The sequence below is a fragment of the Gopherus flavomarginatus genome, chromosome 2 (assembly GCF_025201925.1).
Source record: "Gopherus flavomarginatus isolate rGopFla2 chromosome 2, rGopFla2.mat.asm, whole genome shotgun sequence".
NCBI classification, from domain to species: domain Eukaryota; kingdom Metazoa; phylum Chordata; order Testudines; family Testudinidae; genus Gopherus; species Gopherus flavomarginatus.
The window spans coordinates 209,829,994-209,857,676 of NC_066618.1; the positions used below are offsets into that span (position 1 = coordinate 209,829,994).

The 27,683-nt window shown below is 43.6% G+C and overlaps 1 protein-coding gene across 1 annotated transcript in view; it reads right to left on the reverse strand.

Moving 5' to 3' along the window:
• The window catches only part of MTCL1 (microtubule crosslinking factor 1), a 200,038-nt gene that overhangs the window by 67,293 nt on the left and 105,062 nt on the right, over window positions 1-27,683 (reverse strand). Inside the window, 2 exon segments of the mRNA XM_050942093.1 lie at window positions 551-1,876; window positions 9,845-9,904. Coding sequence (XP_050798050.1) covers window positions 551-1,876; window positions 9,845-9,904 — 1,386 coding nt within the window.

Below are 27,683 nucleotides of genomic sequence, written 5' to 3' on the forward strand. Positions count from 1 at the left end.
AGTTGAGACATGCGCCCATTGGCAACGCTTTACGAAAGGCAGTCCTTCGCTGGCTAGTGCTTCTCACTCGCCCCTCGGTTATGTGAGTGAGCTGTAAGCAGGCTTTTCAAAAAACATCACTTAGAAATTTTATTTTATTTTGTTTTTTTGGCAAGGCTTTTGAGAACATGCCTCATTCTTTTAAAAGAGAGCACAATAAAGAACTCTATACATTCATTAGCAAGGCTTCTAATTGCTTTTGACAGGCAAATTTACTTTGGATTTTTTAACTAATCATATCTTCATCAGGAAATGTTGCTGCTAGAGACAACAAAAAACCCAGATACCTATTGCTTTCATTGGATTAGCCTTTTTACCATGAGGAACCGCCTCTGAACCAAAGTAGTTGAGCATAAAAAAATATAAAAGGGTTTGTTTTACATTTTAGACTGTAATACACTGCCAATTTGAAATCATAAAGCAGCTGTGTGAGAAATTAGCTCTAGAGTAGCAATGCCAGCAAGAAAGAGAAACAATAAACAGAGGGAAAGCAAAGAAGAAGCCCACTTACCTGGAAGTCTGTAATTAACTCCTTTCCTAGGTTACCAATGGGTGAGTCTCGAGACATGGATGTCATTGTGGACAGAAAACTGGAAGACTCTGTCAGCTGGGGCAAAGGGGAGAGGTCTTCCATTTGTTCTTTGAGGCCTTCCCCGATGTGATCGACCTTCTCCAGGAAGGTCTGTAGTTCTTTACGGAAAGCTTTCATCCTTGAATTGATAGTGTCCAGAAGTTCTGGTTCATTTTTATCCTCACCTCTCTCTCCATCACTTTTGAAACCCTGCTCAGAGGAGGGACTGCTGGTGATGTGCACCTTGGCATCATAAATTAAACTATCAGTGTCAGTGATGAGATGGAGCACTGTCCTTTCGAGCCGTTCAGCCTCTTGTTTGATGTTAATTAAACACTCGGTGTTCTCTTTCATTCTCATTAACTCAGTAGAACAGAGGTCGCTAACTTCTGATGGCTTAACGCTCTCAAAACCCGACGTCTTCTCATAAACTTCTTCTGAGTCACTCTCGCCCCCAATGGGTCCTTCTCTCTTTGGTTGAGTTGGGCGGCCCTCTTCACTGTCACTCTCTTTCTTTCCTGCATCACTCTCAGCATCACTGTCCCTGGGACTTGAAGAGCGCAGCCCTAGGTGAGAGACAAGATCATAGCGCTGCACATTGGACATCAACACACGATTCTCATACTGGAGTTTCATCACTTTTCCACTCAGTTCATTGATTTGCATCCTCGCTGATTTCAGCTCCTCTTGTAGGGATCCACTGTATTTAGAGGCACCATCATCCAGCCAGCTGGACTCCTGACTGGGCTCAAACTTGAATTTGTTCAGTTCATTGGTTAGTTGTTTGTTGTGATCCTCAATCTCAGAGATCGATCTCCTCAACAGCTCCGCCTCTTCTTCAACAAACTGCAAGTGACGGCGCAGCTCTGTTGCCGACTCCACGGAGTCACCGTATGGCGAGGTAGGAATGCTTGAAATATGGTCCCGGCTAAGACATTCTCTCTCATACTGGCATCTCATGTCCTCCATCTCAGCTTTAATACCTCTGTTTTCCACCTCCAGTTCAACTATCTTCCTGCCCAGTATGTTAGCTTCCTCTTCCACCAGTTTCAGACGAAGTTTCAGCTCAGCCTCTCTGGTGCTGGGTGGCCCTCCTGCCTCCCCGATAGGAAGTGGACTATCCACATCTCCATAGATGGACTTGTATTTCTGGAGCTCCTGTTCCAGTTCATCTTTCTCCTTCCCCAGCTTGGCCATTTTCTTACGCATCAGCACTGCTTCTTCTTTGGCAAACTGAAGCTGGCACTTCAAGTCAGCGCTGTCCTCCTGTCAATACGAAGAGCCACCCCACAAAAAAAAAGAATTATTATATAATAAAGGAATAATCAATTGTTTAAGTACCAAAATCTTCACATTTTTTCCTTTGAAATTTCAAACATACATACAACTGAAAGAGAGAGCGAGCAAGCACACGCTGTGCAAATCACAAATAAAGTTGATACATTTCACCGCTAGGGCCTGGTGAAATTAACATAGTTTCCAGATGAATAGAAAAATCATAGCAACTGTGCTGATGTGTTTTACAGACAACAAGGTCTTATCAAAGATTGCACAAACTTTATGAACAACAAAAAATCATTCAAATGAAACAGTGTAGTATTTTGTTTGAACTTTTTTTCCTTTTAATTATAAATTAGATAATTTTTAGCATGCATGAAGCAGAGGCTAACTGTATGAATGAGGTTGCTTCTCATTTCTCCACTCAGAAAGTATGATGCCACAGCCACATTTGTTCGCATGAACTGTGTTGTGCCTCCAGCATTCTTAACCACCTCATTAACACTCATTGGTGCTGTCCTTGGTCAGTGGAGACTCAGAGTTCAGAGGTGCTTTCAAATGAGTTCACCTCCGAGATGAGGGGCAAGAAGATATCTAAATGAATAATAATAGGAGATATACCAATCTCCTAGAACTGGAAGGGACCTTGAAAGGTCATCGAGTCCAGCCCCCTGCCTTCACTAGCAGGACTGATTTTTGCCCCAGATCCCTAAGTGGCCCCCTGAAGGATTGAACTCACAACTCTGGGTTTAGCAGGCCAATGCTCAAACCACTGAGCGATGGAGTGAACGGTGGCACAACAAACAACAATGGCCAGAGCAAACAGTGGCCATTCACTCCATCGCTCTGTTGCTAATGGCCCTGCACTGTCACCTTCTGCAGCCACCTGCCGCTGTGACCTCTGCGAGTTGGTCTCTTGAGGTTCCACCCAGCTCTCAGTGATTTCAGCTGAGGTCTCAGTGGGGGAACCTTGCTGCTAGTGTAGACTGAGCCATCTCTTCCACAGAAACACAGTCCCACGGCAGATCTAAGCGCTTAGACCTGATTATCAATGATTTCAGATGAAGTGGTCCCTTAACAAAACCAAAGACAATCTATGGAGCCTAATCAGCTCTGTCTTTAAACAGTGGAGAGGGGCAGGTCAAATAGTACTTGTGATTCAGGCAGACCATCAAGCAAAACATCTGTCCTTACCCTCTCTCGCTGCCCTTAATCAGCACAGGCTAAGTACAGTCCTACTGCCCTTTACTCATACAATAAGAATAACAACATTTCATTACCCTCCACTCCCCACACATGCCTGCATTCAAGTGATTTGTAACCCAACCCCAGCCAAAATGTATCACTTGGTCAACACAGCTCTGTTTGCTGGATACCTAAGTAGATTGGGTGTGAATGTAAATACAATCTGGTGCTGAAGCTTTTCCCCCCAGCTCCCGGCTCATCATTAGCTGTCAGGGAGAGCTCAGTTAGACTTTGCTTACAAATCACAATTTGAAATTATTAGGTTGGCCAACATCTCCAAAATGAATGCACTGACATTGTCATAAAAAACAACAGCTGTATAAGGAAGCTAGTCTATGTTCATACTTTTCAAATCTATTATACTTTTTCAGATACACATATTTTCTCATACACTTTATATGCTTTTAAAGTGTGTATTAATGCTTCAATTTCAATTCAAATTTCCAAACAATCACTAAATTGGCAACACTGCATGTAACTACTTCGCAAAACTGCGGGGGCTAGGGGGGGCATTCAGGGGGAGTGTAGGGAAATCCCTGGTTGGGAGGGCCATGAGAACACATGTACAACAAGCTATGGACCCTCCATTTCAGTTTCAGTAACACTGTATTACAATTCACAAGTATGATTTTGTTACAACGCACAGTAAGTGAAAAAAAGTCTGAAGAAGAAAGCCCATTTCAATTAGTCACCCAGTTTAGATTAAAATTTGGTACAAGACTAATTAAGACTATGCAATCTGCCTGGGAGAGTTTAATTCCTAAAGTATACCTCATTACATCATCATCGACATCTGTTAGATTACTTACAATAATCTACCACTACCTCTGTTCAAATATACACTAATTATTTAATTTCAATTATAACAGATACAGAGTAAATTGGGCAACTATGGCCCAGTTCTGCTCCAATGAAGTCAGTGGGAGTTTTGGCACTGGCTTCCCTGGGAGCAGGATATGGTTTTTATAAAACAGCAAGGAAGTTAATGGGCTAAGTAAGAACATGAAATATGTGAACAAATGATTCATGAGCAGGAGTACCAGAATCAAACAGATCAAAACAAATACAAATTGAGTTGACTGGTTAAGACAGTGGTCATAATTGCTCCGGCACCAATACTTTGATTTTTTATAAATACATTCAAGAAGGTATAAACTACTAACAATTGTAATGAGAGTCTTTACAATAGATTCCTTATCTGTGTTAATGTATTTGCATTCTCACACATAAGCACTCACACATACACACAGCTTCGATTGTGAAGTCTCAGGGCTTGTCTACATCACAAAGTTGCAGCGCTGGTGAGGGGGTTACAGCGCTGCAACTTAGGAGGTGTACACATCTGCAGGGCATCACCAGCGCTGCAACTCCCTGTTTGCAGCGCTGGCCGTACTCCCGTTTTGTCTCGGGTGTAGAGGATCCAGCGCTGGTGATCCAGCGCTGGTAATCAAGTGTAGACACTTACCAGCGCTTTTCTTGACCTCCGTGGAATAAGCAGGTATCCCAGCATACCTGAGGAAGCCTCTGGTAATCAAGCTGGTCTCCTTCCCTGGTTTGCTCTCATGTTCCCCGAACCCCGAGCAAGCAGGTCTCCTTCCCTGCGGTTTGCAGGGAGGTTCGGGGAACGCGAGAGCAAACCGCGGCGAAGCTGGTCTCCTTCCCCGGTTTGCTCTCGCGTTCCCCGAACCCCCGAGCAAGCAGGTCTCCTTCCCTGCGGTTTGCAGGGTGGTTCGGGGAACGCGAGAGCAAACCGCAGCGAAGCTGGTCTCCTTCCCCGGTTTGCTCTCGCGTTCCCCGAACCCCCCTTGAAGCCGCCCAACAGCGCTGCAGTGTGGCCACATCTAACACCACTTGCAGCGCTGGTTGCTGTAAGTGTGGCCACTCTGCAGCGCTGGCCCTATACAGCTGTACTAATACAGCTGTAACAACCAGCGCTGCAAAATTGTAGATGTAGACATACCCTCAGATGTTTGCAAGTTGCTTGCATCTTCACTAGCAATGAGATGCTGGAAATTAAGTACCAAATTCAGCCACGACAAAAGTTTATGCAGCTCCCTCTGAAATTCCTGGAAGGTTTTGCTCGCTTTGGCTAAATCTGGCTTTAAGAGTAAAATATCTTTATTCAGAGCTGCAGAATGGGGTTTTGTACTCTAGAGAATGCATTGTTTTTCTTTTTTGTTCTCATTACCATTATAGACTTTACATTTAAGAACAGTTATATCTAGATCAATGCTGGATTCTTCTGTAAGGAAATTAAGAACATTTATTTGTATTCTTGAGAACAAAATAAAATTTAGACAAGTCCCACATTTTTTTAAACAGCCATAAATGCTCTCATATAAAATTCCCTTTATGCTTTCTTTGAAATCCAATAGAATTAATCTTAATTGTCTGCTTTCTTTGGCTGCCAAGCCCAGCAACCTGTATGTTTTCCTCGAAATTCCTGTTAATTACCCAGATTCTTGTATCTCCCTTTTTGTTGATAACTTCCTTCATACACACTGTAAAAGCAACAGTCATCACACATATCTTTTTCATTGGTGTTAGCTATACAGGCTTGATCCTGTTCCCATTAAGGTAAAGGAGAATTTCAGACTTAATTTGCCTGGATTTCAAGCCTATAAACAATTGTCACCCTAGCCATTCTTGAGGCAATACAAGATGAATGTGTCTGCTTTAAAAAAAAAAAAAAAAAGAAAAATTCTCATTGACTTCAATGGATTTTGGGCCAGACCTTTAATGCTTATGTTCAACTTCACAGCTCAACACAAGTTGAATACTTCCACTGTTAAGTGTTGTTTTAACAGCAGAAAAGCACCATTGGTTATTATTCTTATAATATTATTAGTCTTTTGACTAAAGTGTTAAAGTATGATAGATAATAGTAAGTCTAACAATTTTTTTCACAACTGACAAAGCAGAACAAAAAAAAAGAAAAGTTGTTCCATTCAAAATCATGGGGAAAAAAGACAGATACAAGACAACAGAATTGCTGGATGTTAATCCCAACTACCAAGTTTGAATTCCCTTTGGAAAGGTGACATAGCTATTTCCCTAGTTCACATGCATGCTAACAGAAAATCTCAATCCTTTGAGAGCTTTTCCAAGGGGATAGAATGCTCAGAACAGATTTGTCAGTAATGTCTATGCATGCCAGGAGTATAAAATTCCAACTTTCATGTACGTGTCCCTTCAGAAGCTTTGTGTACAAGAAATATCAATGATTTCTTGACCAGCTGAAGTCAATTTTAAAGAAGTAGTATATAGGACACCCATGCTGACAACACAGGTTTAAAAAATATGGCAAATTAAGGAAATTAATAAATCAGGGAGATTAAGCTGAGATTTGCATTATTTAAACCATTAAAGAGACAAGAAGAGGAGGAATAGCGTTTGTGACACTCTGGAGGAACAAGAGGTTGAAATCACAGCAGTTAAAAGCAGGGCTATGACACAGTCTGGTTATATCTCACATCTGGCATACAGAAACTTTCCTAAATAATGCATGTACGCCAGACTCCATAGGAAAAGCAGAGCCAGTGATAATACAGAAGTGTCCTAACGTTAACGGTGCTGGGTACTGACTTTAAGGGACCATTACGGATCCTTGTGAACTGATTACTGATAATGAATATTAGTATACTGTAGCATAACTTTGCAGGGTGCATCAGGGAGATTGGAAAAAAAGATGGACCCTTCCCAAAAGAGTATACAATCTAAATTAGGCCAACATAGAACATGAAGATATACAAAGGAAAAGGTAGGGATAAAATTTAAATTAGTTATGCAGTGTAAAGCAGTGGTGGGCAACCTGCAGCCTGCATGCAGCCCCTCAAGGTAATCCGCTGGCAGGCCGTGAGACAGTTTGTTTACATCAACCATCCGCAGGCATGGCTGCCTGCAGCTCCGATTGGCTGGGAACGGCGAACCACGGCCACTGGGAGCTGTGGGCGGCTGTGCTTGCAGACGGTAGACGTAAATAAACTGTCTTGCGGCCCAGCAGCAGATTACCCTGATGGGCCACAGGTTGCCCACCACTGGCATAAATTCTGTCATGAGATTGAGGATCTGATCAAAAATTCCAAAATATGGTATTTCTTTTGCTGGCAAGAAGACACAAAGAGAAATAGAGACAAACTACTATCTCCTCACCACCACCTGCTGAAGGTATTGCCAGGCAGAAGATGGTTAAGCATTTATTGCATTGGAAGTCTGATGACAAGGTACCAATGCTAGTACCCAAGAAGCTGTCTGAGTGCCAACCCTCATACCTTGTGCTGTTTCCTTTGTGTTTTGATTGCTGCCTGGCATTTCCCAAGTAGCTCCATTCTGTAGCTTTGCTGAATAGAAACTTTTTTCTCCAATACACTTAATGGCGGAGAAGCACCACTAAAAGACTTGTTTTGTTCTCCCTTTATTTTCAGAATAATTTTACAGGGTATTTACTGGGTTTGCACTGTGGAGGATGGAACAGCTCTGCATATTTTCCCACTGTGAACACACAGTAGGTGAGATATTGGTCCTGATGTAGTCTATGAATATTTAAGTGCACAGATAGCATCAAACTAATATTAGAATCTAAATTCATGGTCACCTTTGCTTACAAAACCAGTCCAGGAAAGAGTGGACATGAGACGTAAAGAGTCACTTTGTGATCTTGAACAAGTCACTTAGGTCCAGATTCTCAAAAGGTATTTAGGCAACTAACTCCCACTTATTTCAATGAGGATACCTTTGAGGATCTGGGCTTTAGCCTCTCTGTGACTACAATGTGGGGATTATAATATTTTCTTCCCTATCCCACAACAAGGTGATGTGCGAGTGAATTAGTCAATGTTTGTAAAGCTCTTTATAAAGGCATGAGACCAAATTCTGACTGTTCTTGGGGCACTGCAGGGGGAGAGGCTGGGTATGGGAGCATAAAGAATCCTCTGTTTGTGAACCTGCTTGCTTTCCCTGAGTGCATGGAAAAAGAATGTTTGTGCTGCCAGTAGCACCAGACAACCCAAAGTGGGCATGACCAAGCCGTTGCTTATCATCACTTATATAAACCCAATAGTTTGCCAGGTGCTTTACAGATACGTAGAAAAAACACCCAGCTCCAAATAGCTGATCATTTAAATAATCATCCTCATCACAGGCGATGCAGGGGAGGGAAGGGGGCACACGGAGTCATGTGCCCACCCCTCCCAGATTTCTCCCAGGTTGGGAGTCGGGCTGAGCGCAGCTCAGGGGGATGTGCCTGGGAAAGGCTCCAGTACCTACAGCTACCGCTGAGCTCCACTAAGAGACGCCCAAAGCCGGGAAGAGAGATGGGGCTGACAGTGTAGCTCTGCCAGAAGGGATGCGGCAAAGCCCTCTGAGTCCCATCCCTTCCTTGCTTGCAGCTGCAGTTACCTGCTTGGCAGTAGGTGTCCGATCTGCACTGAGCCTGCAGCGGGGAGGCGATGGGAGAAGTAAGTGAGGAAAGAGATGTAAAAGGAGAGGAAGCAAGGTGATACAAGCTTGGAGCGGGTGTGGGAGCTGCAGGGGGAGTGGAACGGGGGCCATAGGCAATGGATGGAGCTATCACGTACCTCCTGACCTTTAAATTCTTCCCCCCTGCCCACCACTGAGAGGTACTGGTGGTCTCTGCTCATCAGCTGGTCATTTGCGAGGAGAGTACATTGAACCCTTTCAAAGGCTGCTTCCGATGAATTCCTACGTTTGCTCCCTAGAGGCGGCATTCTGTCTGCCTGTGTTCTCTGCAGGTCAGGTGCTTCCAGATACCACTGGTGCAGTAAATCTCCCTTCCCCATCTTACCCATGCAGCAGCGTCTGGTGATGACATAAAGTGCTAAGTGTTGTATTATTATTACTACAAATCAATGGATGTTAAGATTCCATCACCTTAGAAAAAACCTATAAGGATGATATCACTTTAATATATTCAGTTTGCAGATGGCGGCTGAGGGGAACTGGAGAGAAAAACCGGAGGTAAAATCTCTCTCTCCAACAGAGCTCTGATGCTGCTATTGACTCCTCTTCACAGTGATCTGAAACCCTACCCCCATCTCAGCATTATTAACTAGCTAATGGAATGGAGACTAGAAAAGACTTCAACAACTACAGTCAGCACAAAAAGGAAACGAATCTGGGCCGACTGCTTTCCTGGGGAGAATCAGCCTATGGAAATTCAATAAAATCAGCATTCAAGTGGGGAGGGCAGATAGCATAGCCTCTTTATTTTAACGGAGCTAGAGGAAGCAAATATTTTTAAGTTCACAGGCTGTTCACCTCACATAAGAAACCAAACCTTGGGCTCTGACACCAGAACACATTAGGTGTTGTTTCAGTGTGTGAACTCCATCTGGTGCCATGATGCTCATTAGCACAAAAACTTTGGCACCATGTATAAATTTAGTTAGTCCTTGAGCTATGATCCAATTACTTTATGAGGCAAGGTGATTTTCTTTTCCTGAAGAAAACCGTTAGCCTGAGTCTAGATACCAGAGATGAGAACAAAACTGAAGAGCTGCAGAGTTTAAAAATCAAATTCACATCCTAAATTGCTTCTAAATTACCTGAAATGTCTCAGTGGATTTAAGTCTAATCAGGTTTGTTTGACATTTTTGGTGGTTCTGTCAACACCCAGTAAGGAGAGACTTTGAGTTTTCCCCATTTAATTGTCACATGACTATGAAAATCACCACACATTCCTGAAAATGGTACCTGGGTGAATGTCTTCTTTTCTTTGTACATTTCCCGGCTTCCTCTTCTCTTCAGTGAGCTCTGAAACAGATACAAACAATTCCCGATTATTGACTAGTTGCAGCCAAACCCCCGCAGTGTGGAAGAGACCACCATCTTCATAAAACTGAATTTGAGTGCAATCAGTGATTTGATTTCCTACTCATTATTTAAAAAATAAAATCAGACTGTTTTCTGTCAGCTTTAGCTAATCAAAGCCATTTACAGTAAAATGCAATTGCAGTAGTTAAAAGTTCACCCAGGAGGAAGTCTGTTCCCCGCCCCCTCGACTTCTGGCAAAACCTGCTTTCTGCAGAAGTGATTTATGTTTCATTGATCTGGGAGAAATCCAAGAATGGATATGAAACACATTTTGGAAACAGTGAAGAAAAGTAGTGTAGGAAAAGAGAAGGCTACGTATGTGTAAGCAACATAGCATAAAACAACCAGCCTAATCCTTGCCTGTCGCATACACGAAAGTGCTTTATTAAAGGGTTGTCACAACATTTTTTCCCAGATCTGGACCTTAGCGTCCAAAATATGGGTGTTAGCATGAAAATCCCCAAGCTTAGTTACCAGCTTGGACCTGATAACGCTGCCACCAGCCAGGGATTTATACAGTGCCTAGCCCACTGCGGTCTCCCCAAAACCTTCCCTGGGGGACCCCAAGACTCAGATGCCTTGAGTCTTACCACAAAGGGAAATAACCCCCTCCCCTTGTTACTTCCTCCCAGGCTCCCCTCCCTGGATGACCCTAGGAGATTCCCTGCTTCCAGTCCTGGAAACACAAGTACCGAGAGGTCTAATCTCTCCCCCCCACACACCTTCACCCAGAGGGTATGCAAAGTCAGGCTAGTAAATCTAACACAAAGAGATTTCCCCCCGACTTCTTCCTCCCACCATTCCCTGGTGAGCTGCAGACTCAATTCCCTGGAGTCCCCACTAAAGAAAAACTACAACAGGTCTTAAAAAGAAAGCTTTATATAAAAAGAAAGAAAAGGACATAAAAATGGTCTCTTTGTATTAAGGTGACAAATACAGGGTCATTTGCTTAAAAGAAAAAAATGAATAAACAGCCTTATCCAAAAAGAATACAATTTAACACATTCCAGCAACTACACACATGTAAATACAAAAGAAAACAATATAACCCTATTGTCTTACTATCTTTGTATTTACAACTTGGAAACAGAAGATTAGAAAGCCAGGAGATAGAAAAATCACTCTCATAGCCAAGAGGGCACAGACACAAGACACAAGACAAAGAACAAAGAACTCACACCCAAAATTTCCCTCCACCCAGATTTGAAAAAGTCTTGTTTCCTGATTGGTCCTCTGGTCAGGTGTTTCAGGTTACTGGTGTTACCCCTTTACAGGTAAAAGAACATTAACCCTTAGCTATCTGTTTATGACACGCCCCCCAAATTGCAGACAGTGGGGAACCTCACTGGCGGCGATTTCTTCCTAGAACTTTAAAATAAACAGATTAATACAACACGTGCACCTTTACATATACCACTAAGTATATAACTAACAGACTTGTACATTTTAAGAACACTTTTTAACTACTGGATTCTGGGAAACTCTCACGGGAGAGAGCATCAGCTACTTTGTTAGAAGCTTCTGAAATGTGCTGAATTTCAAAATCAAAATCTTGGAGGCTAAACTCCAACGAAGAAGTTTCTTGTTTTTCCCCTTGGCAGTATGAAGCCACTTTAGAGCAGCATGGTTAGTTTGTAGCTGGAACCGCCGTTCCCAAACACATGGGCGTAGCTTTTCCAGGGCGTACACAATAGCATAGCATTCCTTTTCACAGACTGACCAGTGACTTTCCCTCTCAGACAGTTTCTTGCTGAGAAACACGACAGGATGGAAGTTGTGATCCGTTGCTTCCTGCATGAGAACTGCTCCTATACCACACTCAGATGCATCTGTGCTTACTAGGAATGGCTTGTCAAAGTCCGGGGCCCTGAGCACAGGGTCAGACATGAGCGTCACCTTAAGTTGGGTAAAGGCCTTTTGACACTCATCAGTCCACTTAACTGCATTTGGCTGGGTCTTTTTGGTCAGGTCGGTCAGTGGGACAGCGATTTGGCTGTAGTGCGGTACAAATAGCCTGTAGTACCCGGCCAAGCCTAAGAAGGATTGGACCTGTTTCTTTGACTTTGGGACAGGCCACTTTTGGATAGCATCCACCTTGGCCTGTAGGGGGTTTATGATTCCTCGACCCACCTGGTGCCCCAGGTAAGTCACTCTGTTTTGGCCTATTTGACACTTTTTGGCCTTAACAGTTAGTCCGGCCTGCCTGATGCGCTCAAAGACCTTTTCCAGGTGTAGTAGGTGTTCAGGCCAGGAGTCTAAAAAAATGGCCACATCATCGAGGTAGGCAACTGCATATTCTCCCAGTCCTGCTAGTAGACCATCTACCAGCCTCTGGAAGGTGGCGGGTGCATTTCGAAGCCCGAAAGGAAGGATATTGAAATCATACACCCTCGCAAGGGTGACGAATGCTGACCTTTCCTTGGCAGGTTCATCTAGCGGTACTTGCCAGTACCCCTTGGTTAAGTCTATTGTAGAGATGAACTGGGTACTTCCCAACTTCTCCAATAGCTCATTGGTGCGTGGCATTGGATACTTGTCCGGATGAGTTACCGCATTTAGCTTACGGTAGTCCACGCAAAAGCGTATTTCCCCATCTGGTTTGGGTACCAGAACCACTGGAGATGCCCATGCACTGGTAGATGAGCGGATTATACCCATCTGTAGCATGTTCTGGATCTCCCGTTCTATAGCAGCTTGGGCATGAGGAGACACCTGGTAGGGTGGGGTTCTATTTGGGTGAGCATTACCTGTGTCAATGGAGTGGTATGCCCGTTCAGTCCGTCCTGGGGTGGCTGAGAACAATGGGGCGAAGCTAGTGCACAGCTCCTTGATTTGTCGCTGCTGCAGACGTTCCAGGGTGGTTGAGAGGTTCACCTCTTCCATGCCACCGTCTTTTTTCCCGTCGTAGTAGACCCCTTCAGGCCACTCAGCATCATCTCCCTGGACTGTAAACTGACAAACCTGTAAGTCTCTGGAATAGAAAGGCTTGAGAGAATTAACATGGTACACTCTGGGCTTTAGTGAGGAATTGGGAAATGCTATGAGGTAGTTTACAGTTCCCAGGCGCTCTTGGACCGTGAATGGCCCTTCCCATGATGCTTCCATCTTATGGGCCTGTTGCGCCTTCAAGACCATAACCTGGTCTCCTACCTTGAAGGAATGTTCTCTGGTATGTTTGTCATACCAGGCCTTTTGCTCTTCCTGAGCATCCTTTAGGTTTTCTTTAGCAAGGGCTAAAGAGTATTGGAGGGTGTTTTGTAGGTTGCTTACAAAGTCCAGAATGTTAGTTCCTGGAGAAGGTGTAAAACCCTCCCATTGCTGCTTCACCAACTGTAATGGCCCCTTAACCTCGTGACCATACACAAGTTCAAACGGTGAAAACCCTAAACTGGGATGTGGTACAGCCCTGTAGGCAAAAAGTAACTGCGGCAACACTAGGTCCCAGTTATTGGAGTGTTCATTGATGAATTTACGTATCATGGCCCCCAAAGTTCCATTAAACCTTTCCACCAGGCCATTGGTTTGATGGTGGTACGGGGTGGCAACCAAGTGGTTTACCTCATGAGTTTCCCACAGTTCTTTCATGGTCCCTGCCAGGAAATTAGATCCTGAATCTGTAAGGATGTTGGAGGGCCAACCTATCCTGGCAAAAATGTCTGTTAGGGCCAGGCACACAGTGTTAGCCCTGGTGTGGCCTAGAGCTACTGCTTCCGGCCATCGGGTAGCAAAGTCCACGAAAGTCAGTACGTACTGCTTTCCTCTGGATGTCTTTTTTGGGAAAGGACCCAGAATATCTACAGCTACTCGCTGAAATGGGACCTTAATTATGGGGAGTGGCTGGAGAGGGGCCTTGACCTGGTCTTGGGGCTTTCCCACTCTTTGGCATACCTCACAAGACCGGACATACTTGGCAACGTCCTTGCCCATCCCCTCCCAATGGAAGGACTTCCCCAATCTGTCTTTGGTTCTGTTCACCCCAGCATGGCCACTGGGATGATCATGGGCTAAGCTTAAGAGCTTCCCCCGGTACTTAGTTGGAACCACCAACTGTTTTTGCGGCTGCCATTCTTCCCGGTGTCCACCAGAAAGAATCTCCTTGTATAAAAGTCCTTGGTCTACAACAACCGGGATCGATTAGAAGAGCTGAGAGGCGGTGGGGTGCTCTGTGCCGCCGCCCAAGCTTTCTGCAGGCTGTCATCTGCTTCCTGCTCAGTCTGGAACTGTTCCCTTGAGGCTGCGGTCACCAGTTCTTCCTCAGACTGGGGACTTGGACTTGGTCCCTCTGGAAGCGATGTAGGTGATGGGGTTGTTTCCGTTGCTGGTGAACCGCTCTCCGCTGGTGCACCTGAGGGTATTTCAGGCTCTGGCTGAGCCTTTTGGGTATGGCTGTCTGTTGCTTCTGCCAGTTCTGGCTCGCTGGCACCCTCTGGCGTTGAGTTTGAAGATGTGGTTGCAATTGCTGGTGCTGGTTGCTGTTCCAGTTCCGGGCCTGGGACTGGAGGTGCTGTGGCTGTTTCAGTGGTTGGCATGGAATCCGGGTCCATTACCTCTGTCTGGGTCTCTGGTAACACAGACGGGGCGTCCGTGGGTGGCTCAGGAACAGGAATGGGTCTGGAAGCTTGCCTGGTCTGGCTACGTGTAACCATTCCCACTCTCTTGGCCCGCTTCACCTGGTTGGCCAAGTCTTCCCCCAGTAGCATGGGGATGGAATAATTGTCATAGACTGCAAAAGTCCACATTCCTGACCAGCCTTTATACTGGACAGGCAGTTCAGCTGTAGGCAAGTCTACAGCTTGTGACATGAAGGGGTAAATTGTCACTTGGGCCTTTGGGTTGATGAATTTGGGGTTGACGAAGGATTGGTGGATAGCTGACACTTGTGCCCCTGTGTCTCTCCATGAAGTAACCTTCTTTTCGCCCACTCTCAAAGTTTCCCTTCGCTCCAAGGGTATTTGAGAGGCATCTGGGCCTGGGGATATTTAGTGTGATGGTGGTGTAATGAACTGCACTCGGTTGGCGTTCTTTGGGCAGTTGGCCTTGATATGTCCCAGTTCATTACACTTAAAGCATCTTCCAGCTGACTGGTCACTGGGTCGAGGTGGGTTACTGGATACTGGTGAGGTGGAAGAATAGGGTGTCTGTGGCTTTCCTTGGGTTGTAGGTGGGGTCTTTGGCTGCCCTCGGTTGTAGGGTTTATTGTCGGTGTGCCCTCTGGGGCATTCGTTCCCCTTGACAGTAGCTTTCTTGCTTTCTGCCACTTTCATCCATCTGGCTCCAATCTCCCCCGCCTCGGTGAGATTTTTGGGTTTTCCATCTTGTACGTACCGTGTTATGTCCTCAGGAACACCATCCAAGAACTGTTCCATTTGTATGAGGAGGTGCAGTTCATCTATGGATTTAACATTGGTTCCTGATATCCAGGCCTCATAATTCTTTCCAATGTAGTAGGCGTGTTTGGGAAATGACACATCTGGTTTCCACTTTTGGGTTCTGAAATGCCGATGGGCATGATCTGGGGTTATCCCCATTCTTTATCTGGCCTTGGTTTGAAAAAGTTTATAGTCATTCATTGTCTCCTTAGGCATTTCAGCTGCCACCTCTGCTAAAGGTCCACTGAGCTGTGGCCTCAATTCTACCATGTACTGGTCTTCAGAGATGCTGTACCCAAGGCAGGCCCTTTCAAAATTTTCTAAGAAGGCCTCAGTGTCATCACCTGCCTTGTAGGTGGGAAATTTCTTGGGATGTGGAACCATAATTGGTGAAGGGTTGTTAGGATTGGCTGGAGCATGTTGCCCAGCCTGCGCTAGCTCCAGTTCATGTTTTCTCCGTTTTTCCCTCTCTTTACTTTCTTTTTGTTGTTTTTTCATTTCTCGGCGGTGGGCCACCTCTTCTTCTTGTAGTTTTCTGTGGTGGGCTGCACTTTTGGCGTCTTGTTCTCTATTATGGGCTGCCTGTTTGATCTGTTCTTCTCTTTCTTTCAGCTGTACCTCTTTTTCTCTTTGTTCCAGTTGTCGCCTGTGTTCTGCTTCTTTGATTTGTGCTTCGGCCTCCATTTTTGTCTTGGAAGGCATGGTTCTTGTTTTCTTGTGTTGGGGTGCCCTCCGGTGTTTATTTTCTGAACTGCAGGCTCTCTGTTGCCTCCTGGGGTCTGCCCAGCAACAGTGCCTTTTTCCCTTTCTTCCTCTAGCTAATCTTTTAAATGTAAAGTAAACCAGAAAACCACTTTATTTGCATGTGTATTGTGCTGGTACTTGACTCACAATCGGAGTGCTATTGTCTGACAAAAGACCCTTTTGTCACAGCTTAATGGTTCCTTGCTTAATATGCAAGCTACTGCCAGGAGAGAACAGAAAAAAAAATTCTCTCTGGTTCCTTTTAAAACCAAACCCTCTCTGCTTAAAAGCCCCTAGCAGAGAAAAGAAAAATATAATATTCCTACTGGCTTCTGGATTCTATCTATCTACACCACTGCACGCCATGTCATAACATTTTTTCCCAGATCTGGACCTTAGCGTCCAAAATATGGGTGTTAGCATGAAAATCTCCAAGCTTAGTTACCAGCTTGGATCTGATAACGCTGCCACCAGCCAGGGATTTATACAGTGCCTAGCCCACTGTGGTCTCCCCAAAACCTTCCCTGGGGGACCCCAAGACTCAGATGCCTTGAGTCTTACAACAAAGGGAAATAACCCCCTCCCCTTGTTACTTCCTCCCAGGCTCCCCTCCCTGGATGACCCTAGGAGATTCCCTGCTTCCAGTCCTGGAAACACAAGTACCGAGAGGTCTAATCTCTCCCCCCCCACTTCACCCAGAGGGTATGCAAAGTCAGGCTAGTAAATCTAACACAAAGAGATTTTCCCCCTGACTTCTTCCTCCCACCAATTCCCTGGTGAGCTGCAGACTCAATTCCCTGGAGTCCCCACTAAAGAAAAACTACAACAGGTCTTAAAAAGAAAGCTTTATATAAAAAGAAAGAAAAGGACATAAAAATGGTCTCTCTGTATTAAGGTGACAAATACAGGGTCATTTGCTTAAAAGAAAAAAATGAATAAACAGCCTTATCCAAAAAGAATACAATTTAACACATTCCAGCAACTACACACATGTAAATACAAAAGAAAACAATATAACCCTATTGTCTTACTATCTTTGTATTTACAACTTGGAAACAGAAGATTAGAAAGCCAGGAGATAGAAAAATCACTCTCATAGCCGAGAGGGCACAGACACAAGACAAAGAACAAAGAACTCACACCCAAAACTTCCCTCCACCCAGATTTGAAAAAGTCTTGTTTCCTGATTGGTCCTCTGGTCAGGTGTTTCAGGTTACTGGTGTTACCCCTTTACAGATAAAAGAACATTAACCCTTAGCTATCTGTTTATGACAAGGGTATGTCTAGACTACCCGCCGTATCGGCGGGTAGCGATCGATTTCTCGGGGATCGATATATCGCTTCTCATCTAGACGCGATATATCGATCCCCGAACACGCTCCTGTTGACTCCGGAACTCCACTAGCATGAACGACGGTAGCAGAGTCAACAAGAGGAGCCGCAGACGTCAATCCCGCGCCGTGAGGACGAGAGGTAAATCGATCTAAGATACTTCAACTTCAGCTACGTTATTCACGTAGATCGATCTCCCCCCCCAGTGTAGACCAGCCTAGTAGCTGCCTGACTTGTGTACTGAATTTATTTTGCAAGTTAGATAAAAACTTTACAGCTTTATACATTTTTGAATATTATTTCACAGGCAATAGTTTTTAAACCTAGGACCCAGAAATGAAACAATTACCACTGTTTCAAGTTTCAGCAGTCTTCAGCCATCCAAAGGAAAAGGAATAGTTTTTTTCTTATATGTTTACAGCAGGTGTCAAAATCATTAGTTCTGTCTACCTGAATTTTCTATTTTAGGGCTAAAGTCAATGGATGTAAGTAAATGGTATCCACTTACATGAAGCTGGAATTTGGCTTCTGTAGGTTAAAGTGTGGAAGAGAGATGATAATATCCATTATTAGGCAAAGAAGCTGGCAGGCTACAAATCTACAGAGTACATTGGATTCAAAACTGACCATCTTGCTTCTTGTATTCCAACCACTTATAACATTCCAAGAAGAAGCACCCTCCTCATCCACCCTTCTCATCAATCCATGGCTGAACTTTCAGATTCCTCCCATCTCCCAAGTCTAGCTACTTTAGGCTACTTCCCTCTACTACTGCCTTTAATGGCTTGCTCCATGTTTGTATAAAAAGAAAATCTGTTGCATGTTGACCACTTTAAGGAGGGAAGGGGCAGAAATTCATAGAGATAATACTTGACAGAAAAGATTTATTTTTGTTCAATAAACTTAAATAGCCTTCAAATGTGGCCTGAAAAGGAGGATGATACTCCCTAATCATAAATCTAAAAACATGGCAACTTTACTACACAGGAGGATTTTATCAGGACAACTTTCATTTATTTTAGTGCAATTGTAAACAATTTCCAGCTGACACAAGCTCAGCATTGTTCGTACTGGCTTGCTCAGAAGCAAGGCTTCCTTTTGGGGCACTTGGCAGAATTGCTGCCTATAGATTATGATTGCCTTGGAATCCAATCCTGATGCCATTAAAGTCAATGGCAAAACCTCCATTCAGTCAAAACCTGCTCTGAACTAAAGGGGATAAATCCGGTGTTATGCTCTAAGCGTTAATAGAGTTACTCCAGTTTTATAATGGTGTTCAGTTAGTTCAGTAAGAATAGGTCTCTGGGTTTGCTTCTACACTGCAGTAATGTGCACACACAGCATGAGCTCCAGTCATGGGATAGGAGAGGAGGGAGGAACTCTACTGAATAGGTAAATCCACTCTAGTGTGTAGCTATCAGCTGGTAGACAACACATTCTGAACTCTAACTAAGGACACACAAAATGTGGAAATCCAAAAAAAAAGCTATCTGTGGCCTCTTGGTCCCTGGCTACTGAACTGGGGTTATTCCAGCTATTAAAGTACTATAGTTTATGATTAATGCACTCCTAAACCAAATCCCTTGTGTGTTATAAACAGCAAAACTATTTAAAACCTACACATACACTACCCTATGTACAAGATATTCTACAATTTATATTTTTAGACATTCAGGGAGTTAATCTGCTCTCCAGCTTAATGCAATGATTTCCTACAGCTAACATGAAGTCATGCTAGGATAAAAGGTCCTCTGCAAACAAATATATTTTACAAAAATATTTTAAAATATCAAAATTATTATTTGAAAACTTTTCACATGTCCATCCAGGATATCAACGCTTTCCCCACCACTCCAACACTGTCTTATTCAGAAAACACATCTACGTTTGGACGAAGTCAATAGCTGGAGAGGCAATGTGGTCCAGTGAGTGGGGCTCTCCCCTAGGACTCAGGAGATGTGACCCAGTAGATTGTGACCACCATCCTGTTGTGTGACTGTCTGCGAGTCACTTCACCTCTCCATGCCTCCATCTGTATTCCCACTCTTAGGCTATTGTCACATTCTGGGATGCAATCCAGATCAGTCAGAGATTGTGTCACTGCCTGCCCCGCAAACTTAGGTGTCTCACGATGCTTTGCTGTTGTAGTTCGCAACCCGGGCTGCTCACAGTCAACAGCCTACAGGTCACACCCTGAGTGTGTGTGTACAGCTGTAGCCCTGACTCCAGCAGTCAGTCAGCAACACACCACACACATTCTGACTTCCACTTGCCTTGCATACTACTTGCAGGGTGACCCCAACAGACTCCCAGTCCTGAATTTCCTCCCAAACATGTGTTCTGCACTGTCCAGCCCTCTCCTGGACAGATCAGATACTATAGGTCCGTTGCCCCTGTAAAGGGTTGATATTCAACAGTCTGCTACTTTATCTAACAATTCAAGTTTAAACACAGCAATGGATTGGTTCATATTAAAAAAATAAAACAAACAAAAGAAGATAGGGTTCTGAGTAAATTCAAGGATCAGGTAATAAAGTCAGAAATGGTTACAAGAGAAATAAAGATAAAATGCTTTTTAGTAGTGAAAACTAAACAAGCTAGACTTGGTTCAAGGTAAAATCCTTATATGTTCTCACCAACATGGCTGACTAAATTCTCAGGTCAGGATCTCTCTCCTCCCCGTCCTCCCCAATTCAAATGGCTGGTTTTGTCTACTTAGATGAACGGGTGAAAGAAAGAAGAAGAAGAAGAAGAGAGAGAAATTGCTTGGGGTTTTCTGCCCCTTTCTTTTATAGTCCAGTTAACTTTTGAAGAGGATTCTTTTAAGGGTTAGCTGCCCTCAAAGCAAAGTTTATTCAAACAGTAAAGGTGACATGGCGTCTGGTGATGAAAGAGGCTCCGTGTTCTTTTCTCTCACCTGTTTTTGCTGAAATTCAAATTTGCTTTGTCTCCTGCCATCTCTTCTTCTGGTTGTCTCAAGGACTCTGTTTACTACTTTTGTGTAAACTGAAGTGAACACACATTTCTTCATTCAGGATACTTCTGCCTGGACTGTGTCGTTTTGAACATGTGATAAAAACTACATACAGGGGAATTTCATAACTTTACATATAATGTTGCTACATGTTTCACTATATTATTGATCAGAGAGTTATTAGTTTTCAAATGATAGCTCACAAGGCATATTTTATACAAAGATTATTACAGTAGTGTGTAGGGTGTGAATCCATGTATGCTTTTAGTCTCACCTGTTTTGCTTATTTAGATTGTAAACTCTTGGAGGCAGGGGGTGTCCTAGCATGATGGGCCCCAGTCTCAGTTGGGGCCTCTATGCACAAACTTACTAATCATACTTGAAAGGCAAATGCACAAGTCAAAGTGTGGAAGACCCCCTGGTCCTGCCCATGCACTAAACAGAATACAGAAATGGCTATTATACAACATGAAGATGCTGTGTGATACTATTGTAACTGTTATAACATTCACCAGAAAGTAACACAGCCTTGTTCATCTGTAAGCAACAGTAGCGGGAAATGCAAGGAAAGGGAGACAAGCTCTAGCTGGACGAGAGATAGCACAATATCACAGGGAAGTAGCAAATAGGGCTGAACATGGCTTTGGAAGTGGTCTACTCCATCTAGCACTGAAGAGATGAAAATCCAAAACCACATGGTAACAAGTTATAGTTTAGAGCAGAAAGATGGACCCTAAATCCTAGGACCAGCTTATTGTTCCCCTCTGCTTTGCATTAGTGTCTCTTTCTGATCATATTCCTCTACAAACAGAACACCATTAGGCTGGGATACTGGTCTATACTGCCATGTGGGAAAGTCCCAGGTTCAATTCCCAGTTCCAGTCTCTCACTTTCTTGAAAGGTAGTGGATTCAGCGCTGGCTACTTTTTTGGGGGAGGGTTGGGGGAAAGAGGAAAGAAGAAGATCTCACACTTAGTGTCCCCTCCAACTAATGAAGGCGTTGTGCTGCTGCGCTTCAGTCAGAATCTTGTGCAGTCCTCTTTATACAAATGGACAGATCTATGGTGACAGGGTGTGTGCAAAATTGAGAATAATAGATACAGATCAGATCACTAGGAAAAGAACCTTGACCTGTAGCACAGGTATTGTATTTAGCTTGAAAAAGGAATTTGCATATTGTTTCAGTGCAGAAGCACCTCCTCCTTGGCCCAGAAATGGTATGGGAGCAGCCTGCCCTTCCATAGCACCTGTGCACAAAATTTGAGTGAGCAAGAGAATGTGAGTATGTAGAGAGCAGGGTGGTGAGGTACAGAATTAGACTACATAAAGCTGTGTGTAGGATAGGAGGAGTGAGCAAAATAGTTGTGCATAAACCTGAGTGAGGGAAGAGTACAAGACCAATGATCCCCAACACCCTTGATAAGTGCATGTACGGGAGGAATGGAAGATCCCCACTCCATCCCTATGGGCACAGGATGCAAAGGAGTATGGGGCAGAAACCACCAGACCCTCTAACTGGGACTAAGGGTAGTTTGAACTATTTTAAACAGAAGAAGTTGGTAGCATGGATTAGGATGTACTATTTGACTGAGTGAAGTTAAAGGAGTGTAGGAAAGGAGCACTTCTAAATGGTGTGCAGGAAATGGGAGTGGAGAGGCAATTTTAATTTATGCAAGGAGGCTTATTCACATATTGCTATGCTTCCATACCCAGGAAACCAGCCATGTACTTAAAGACCACTGCTAGTAGACATGGTCAAACAAAAGATGTCTCTGAAGATAGGGGGCTACTTGATAGAAGTGGATGTTTCACTAGAACAGGAAGCCTCAGGAGTGCTCTCCACTAAGGAGATGTGACATTGCACCCCATAATGCTTTATAGAAATAGGCTTATGAATGTAAATATGATATAACTGGAATATGTTTTATGCTACATATGCCATGTAACATATCTTTGCAAAGGTTATGTTCTACTGAATGTTGAACATTCAATCTATTCGTATGCATGTATCATTTTTATATCTGAAGTTATGAGCATTGGCTCTTGCCTGTATTTAAAGTATTTGCTGTAAAAATCACCTAAGGCAGATTTGGTCAACATAGCGTGAAGGGGTTATTCAAGTAATTGGGAGTACTTGGCCAACAATGGACCTTGATAGACACCAATCCACATCTGAGCTTTCCTGGGAACGTTCAGACTAACATGGCGTTAGCCTGTAAAGAACTGAGTCATGCATGGACATGTGACTTGCTCAGGTGACTCCAAAACTCCATCTTGTAGCTGTAATTCTACACAGTTGGGAGTGGGGTTTCCACCCACAAGAGAGAGGCTATATAAGCCCATGGGAAACCCCTCCATTTTGTCCTCAGCTGGCTCAAGAATTAGCCTCTCCACCCCAAAGGATGCCTGAAAGAAACTGGAACAAATGACAGTAACTACAGGGGTGAGAGAAGTTGCTGGACTCAGACTAGAAGGAGGCTAGTCTGTCAAAGAAGCTTATTGTAAATCTCTGAGGGTGAGATTTGCCCACATTTAGTTTCCTACTATATTAGGCTTAGACTTGTGTGTTTTATTTTATTTTGCTTCGTAATTCACTTTGTTCTGTCTGTTATTACTTGGAACCACTTAAATCCTACTTTTTATATTTAATAAAATCACTTTTTACTTATTAATTAACCCAGAGTATGTATTAATACCGGGGGGGGGACAACTGTGCATCTCTATCAGTGTTACAGAAGGGGAACAATTTATGAGTTTACCTTGTATAAACTTTATACAGGGTAAAATGAATTTATTTGGGGTTTGGATCCTATTAGGAGCTGGGTATCTGAATACTGGAGACAGAAACACTTCTTAAACTGTTTTCAGTCAAGCCTGCAGCTTGTGCGGGACGTAGTTCAGACCTGGATCTGTGTCTGCACCAGGCAAGTGTGTCTGGCTCAGACGAGGCAAGATACTGAAGTCCCATCCTGGCAGGGAAAATAGACTCAGAGATAGTTTAGGCACACCAGGTAGCAGTCCCAAAGGAGGTTTCTGTGACCCAATCTGTCACAGGAGAACTGCTGTTAACATGTTCCATGACATTTTTAGACGCTTATAGTAAATGTGTATGGCTGCAATGGCTGTAGCCTGTTACCATGAGCAGCCAATAGGAGGTGTTACCTCCCATCAGTCTTTATTTCCTCAACAGAGGATGGGCTGGCAGAACAGCAATTAGGAGTGACAGACAGAATTCTTGGTTTCAGAGTAGCAGCCGTGTTAGTCTCTATCCGCAAAAAGAACAGGAGTACTTGTGGCACCTTAGAGACTAACAAATTTATTTGAGCACAAGCTTATGTGGGCTACAGCCCACTTCTTTGGATCCTTCAGAACCCCTGCTTTCACTGCATCTCATAACAAGGAGCCAGAGCTGCAGTTGCTTCTGCAGAGTGGAACAGCACAAGCAGGGAGTACATGCAGAGCAAAGAGGATCCATGCCCTACTCAGCTCTGCCAGCGATAGTTAACCCCCATTTAACCCTCCAGTAGAAGGAGGAGTGTTGGAGACATGAGGGCAGCCACAGGTAAGGGGAAGCAGAAGGAGCCTGTGAAGAAGAACTGATGGATACTTTCCCCTATACAGTGAGTAGAGTGGAAGGGTGGAAGAGGCCAAGCAAGGGATGAAGCAAATACAAGGACACAGAAGATGGGTCCTGTGAAGAAAGGGTGAGAGGGGCAATGGAAGGGAGGTGGAAAAAGGATGTACCCAAAAAGCAGAACCCTCAGGGAAAGGTGAGAAACCCCAAAAATGGGGAATTGTGACCAGAAACCATGTCTGGCACATCTGTATTTTGCATGTAACTGTGATAGCTACTTGATGTATACCAATAGTTGCATTTGCAAAAGGGAGGCCAGCTTTTGAAAATCTGGCCCTAAGGGCAATTTTTCCCACTGTGATATATGGGAAATTATGCACAAGTATCAGTGCTGATTATGAATTGTGTAAATAAATTTCCCACATGCCATGAGAAACTGCTACCAAGACACTAGGCTTTGGAATGGATCATCATAATTTCTGTTTGCATTATTACAAAGTAATGTATGCAGAGAGGGATCTTTATGTAAAAAAAAGGCACATAAAAAGCATACATCAGGGGCCAAATAGTACTTGCTTCATACACACCAGAAGTTGAAATGGTCTCATTGGGACTACTGGTGTGTGTAAAAAAAACACACAAACCACCAAAAAAACCATGTCTATTTGCTAGCATCTCAAAGGGTAAATTTATTATCATCACTTGTTATTTGTTAAGCGCCAGCGTGTTCACCAATGAACAAGACAAAATAAGACACTATCCTAGATCCATTATACATATTTTTGTTTTCAGAAAAATACAATATTGACATATTGGGCTGATTCTTCTTCCACGACAGTTTTACACTACTGCAGCTCCAAATATTAAACTGAGTCACTTCTGATTGATACCAGCATAAGACAGAAGAGATCATGTCCACAGTATGACAGATAGTTACAAGATGGATTTAAGAACAATGTTTTACATCACTCTGGGATAATTATAAAACACTTCTTTCTATAATGATATTTCTTTTGTTGGTAGATTAATGTTGATAAGCAAATTAGGAGAAACATACTTTATAAAGGGATTTGAACAAAGAGAAGGTGAATACTTGAAGACAAGGGAGTTTAAGGTGTAAACAGAAGCATGGACTTCACCAAATATGGGTATTTATTAGAACAACAACAAATGTTCTGCATGCAGAACAGAGACTCCAATGGCCAGCTACTAAATATAATTACCTTCAAAGAGCGGCTAAATGGGTGGATATATCTTTACATGATCAACATGATACAAAAAAACAAACAGGTTAAGTATTAACATTTTTATGAAGCTTTTCCTGCATTTGTGGAGGAAGAGGGGGTTATAAAAACTTATATGCAGAGATGTGACAGAAGCCTTAGCATAGCAACTGTGAAATCTTTTTCACCATGAATTAAAATCTTAGTGTCCTCTGTTATCAATATTGGTATGTACTGTAGCTTAAGCGACAACTCACACAGTGGAGTGTAGAATGAGGATGCTATTGAAAGTTCCCAGAGGCATTTTTTCCTGACATTTCCCATGATCTCAGGGGAAAGGCAGGCCCCCAGTAGCAGTTCTACCAGAGCTTCATTGGGAGGGAAGAGCATGCAGGGTCCCCAGCCATGCCAGCTCATCTCTTGCAGCAGGTGAAGAAGCATCTCTTTTGGAGAGTCCAGCAGTGCTACACTTGCAAAATCCCTGTGTTCAGGGAATGCAAGAAGTGAGGCAGGAGATGGCCCTTGCACTGGGTACAGGATAGGAAAATTCTTCCCACTCTCCCTTTCACACCCTTCTAAGGTGAATCACAATCTGGTCAGTTACTGAGACAGAGGATGGTACAACTAAAATATTTTTATGAAAAGGCCTGTCTCTCCCAAATCAACTGCAAATAAGATATATTTCTACACATGCACTACTGGAAAAAAATGAATTGGAAATGTTTGTGAAGTGGAGGAACGGAGATGTAGCTTTCGGCTAATCAGTGAAAGCATCCTGATAGTCACTTCCCGTATCACCCATACACACAGCAAGGAGTACTGCCTCCATATTTCTAGCACAACATATCTATTTCAGGGTACAATATCCTGGTTTTCCAAACCCTTCTTGGGGCCTGTGGTTCCTCATCTGTACTTTAAATAGAGGAACTAGAAGCCAATCTGAAATTATGGCTTAGAAATATCCTATAGTTTATAGCATGTGGCTCCTTGATGAACATTTGAATGTACAGGGCAGTACTGAGATTTTTTCCATGCAGATCCTAATGTATATCCGGAGGATGGCTAATGAAACTGTGAAATACTAATTGCCTTCCATTTGCTGCAGGCCCCTGCAAAAAATGCCACATTGAGCTTTGATAAAATGGAGCTTCATGTAACTGATATGTATCTACATTTATCCCCATATGATCTCTTTATGAGGAGCCTATAAATGCTATTCCATTAATCATCCACATGGGCAAGCAAAGTAAGCCATGTCTGAAATATTGTAAGCATCAAAAGCCAGTGTTCAGGATGAAAACCATAAATTTCCCGAGAGTAAACAAGCAGCAAAGCACATCAGCAATCAACACTGACTTGAATTCCCCTAGCAATCCATTATGCTATTGTAATATGCTCACAAATGAGGACTTTGGATGGTTGTTTTTTTGGTCTCTTGTGATTAGTTCATGGCATCAGTCCTTATTCACTGCTTCCCAAAGCCTTTTGCTGTTGCTGACTGATATTGTTGTGAGATTTCATGGGCTGGCCATTTACATATGATTCAGGCTGACATATCTGGGAACATGAGCATGGAAGGAAGCAGCAGGGAGCCACTTGCTTTCTGAAGAACTTACGGACAAGAGTGCAGCTCTGAACAACAGTGAAATGGAGCTGTCTGATCTTGCAGAATGACCAGTTACAGAAGAACATTTCATTTAAAATTTGGACAGCTGAGGCTGACAAGGTGTCTGAATGAAATCCTTTTTAAATGTATTTTATTACAAACACTGGATATGGATGAGTGCTCAATCCAATCCTGTCCAAGCTGCACCCCAGAGACATGACCAATCAAACTGAATTCCTGCAGGGGGCACGCTACATCCTTTGATGTGGATACAGCGGCAAAAGGAAAACAGACACATGCATGGAATTAAGCAGCAGGTCCCGATTTTCTAGGGACAGTCCCGATTTTTGGGTCTTTTTTCTTATATAGGCTCCAATTACCTCCCATCCCCGTCCCGATTTTTCACACTTTCTGTCTGGTCACCCTAGCAACAGGCCACAATTTTTATTAAATTTTAACACAAGGGAGGGGCGCTACTCACCCATCCTCTCTTACACCAGGCATTTAATTGGTTCCAGAGCTCCTTACTGTATAACCCATAATGCGGGGAAGGCTCTCCTCAGCCTACCCCCCAGCTCTCTCTGAGTCCCAACACCCTCCACCCAAAAGAGGGACAGAGGGTGAAGAGGATGGGGATCTTGGCCCGCAAAGGCCACAAGGTCTCACCCTATCATATGAGCCCAAGGCCCATCACCAAAATCCCAGGTCTTTTACCTCTGGGAATCATTCATTTTATTCCCTTAACTGCACCAGAAACCAGCTACAAGTGGCGACAAATAAACACCACCACTCCAGTTAGGTAGTAAGCGTGTTCCCACTTAACCCACTGTGACTTGCAGGTGCTGCAAGGAAGGCGAAAAACTCCCTGGTCCTCCACCAATTGGCCTGTGGGAGAAA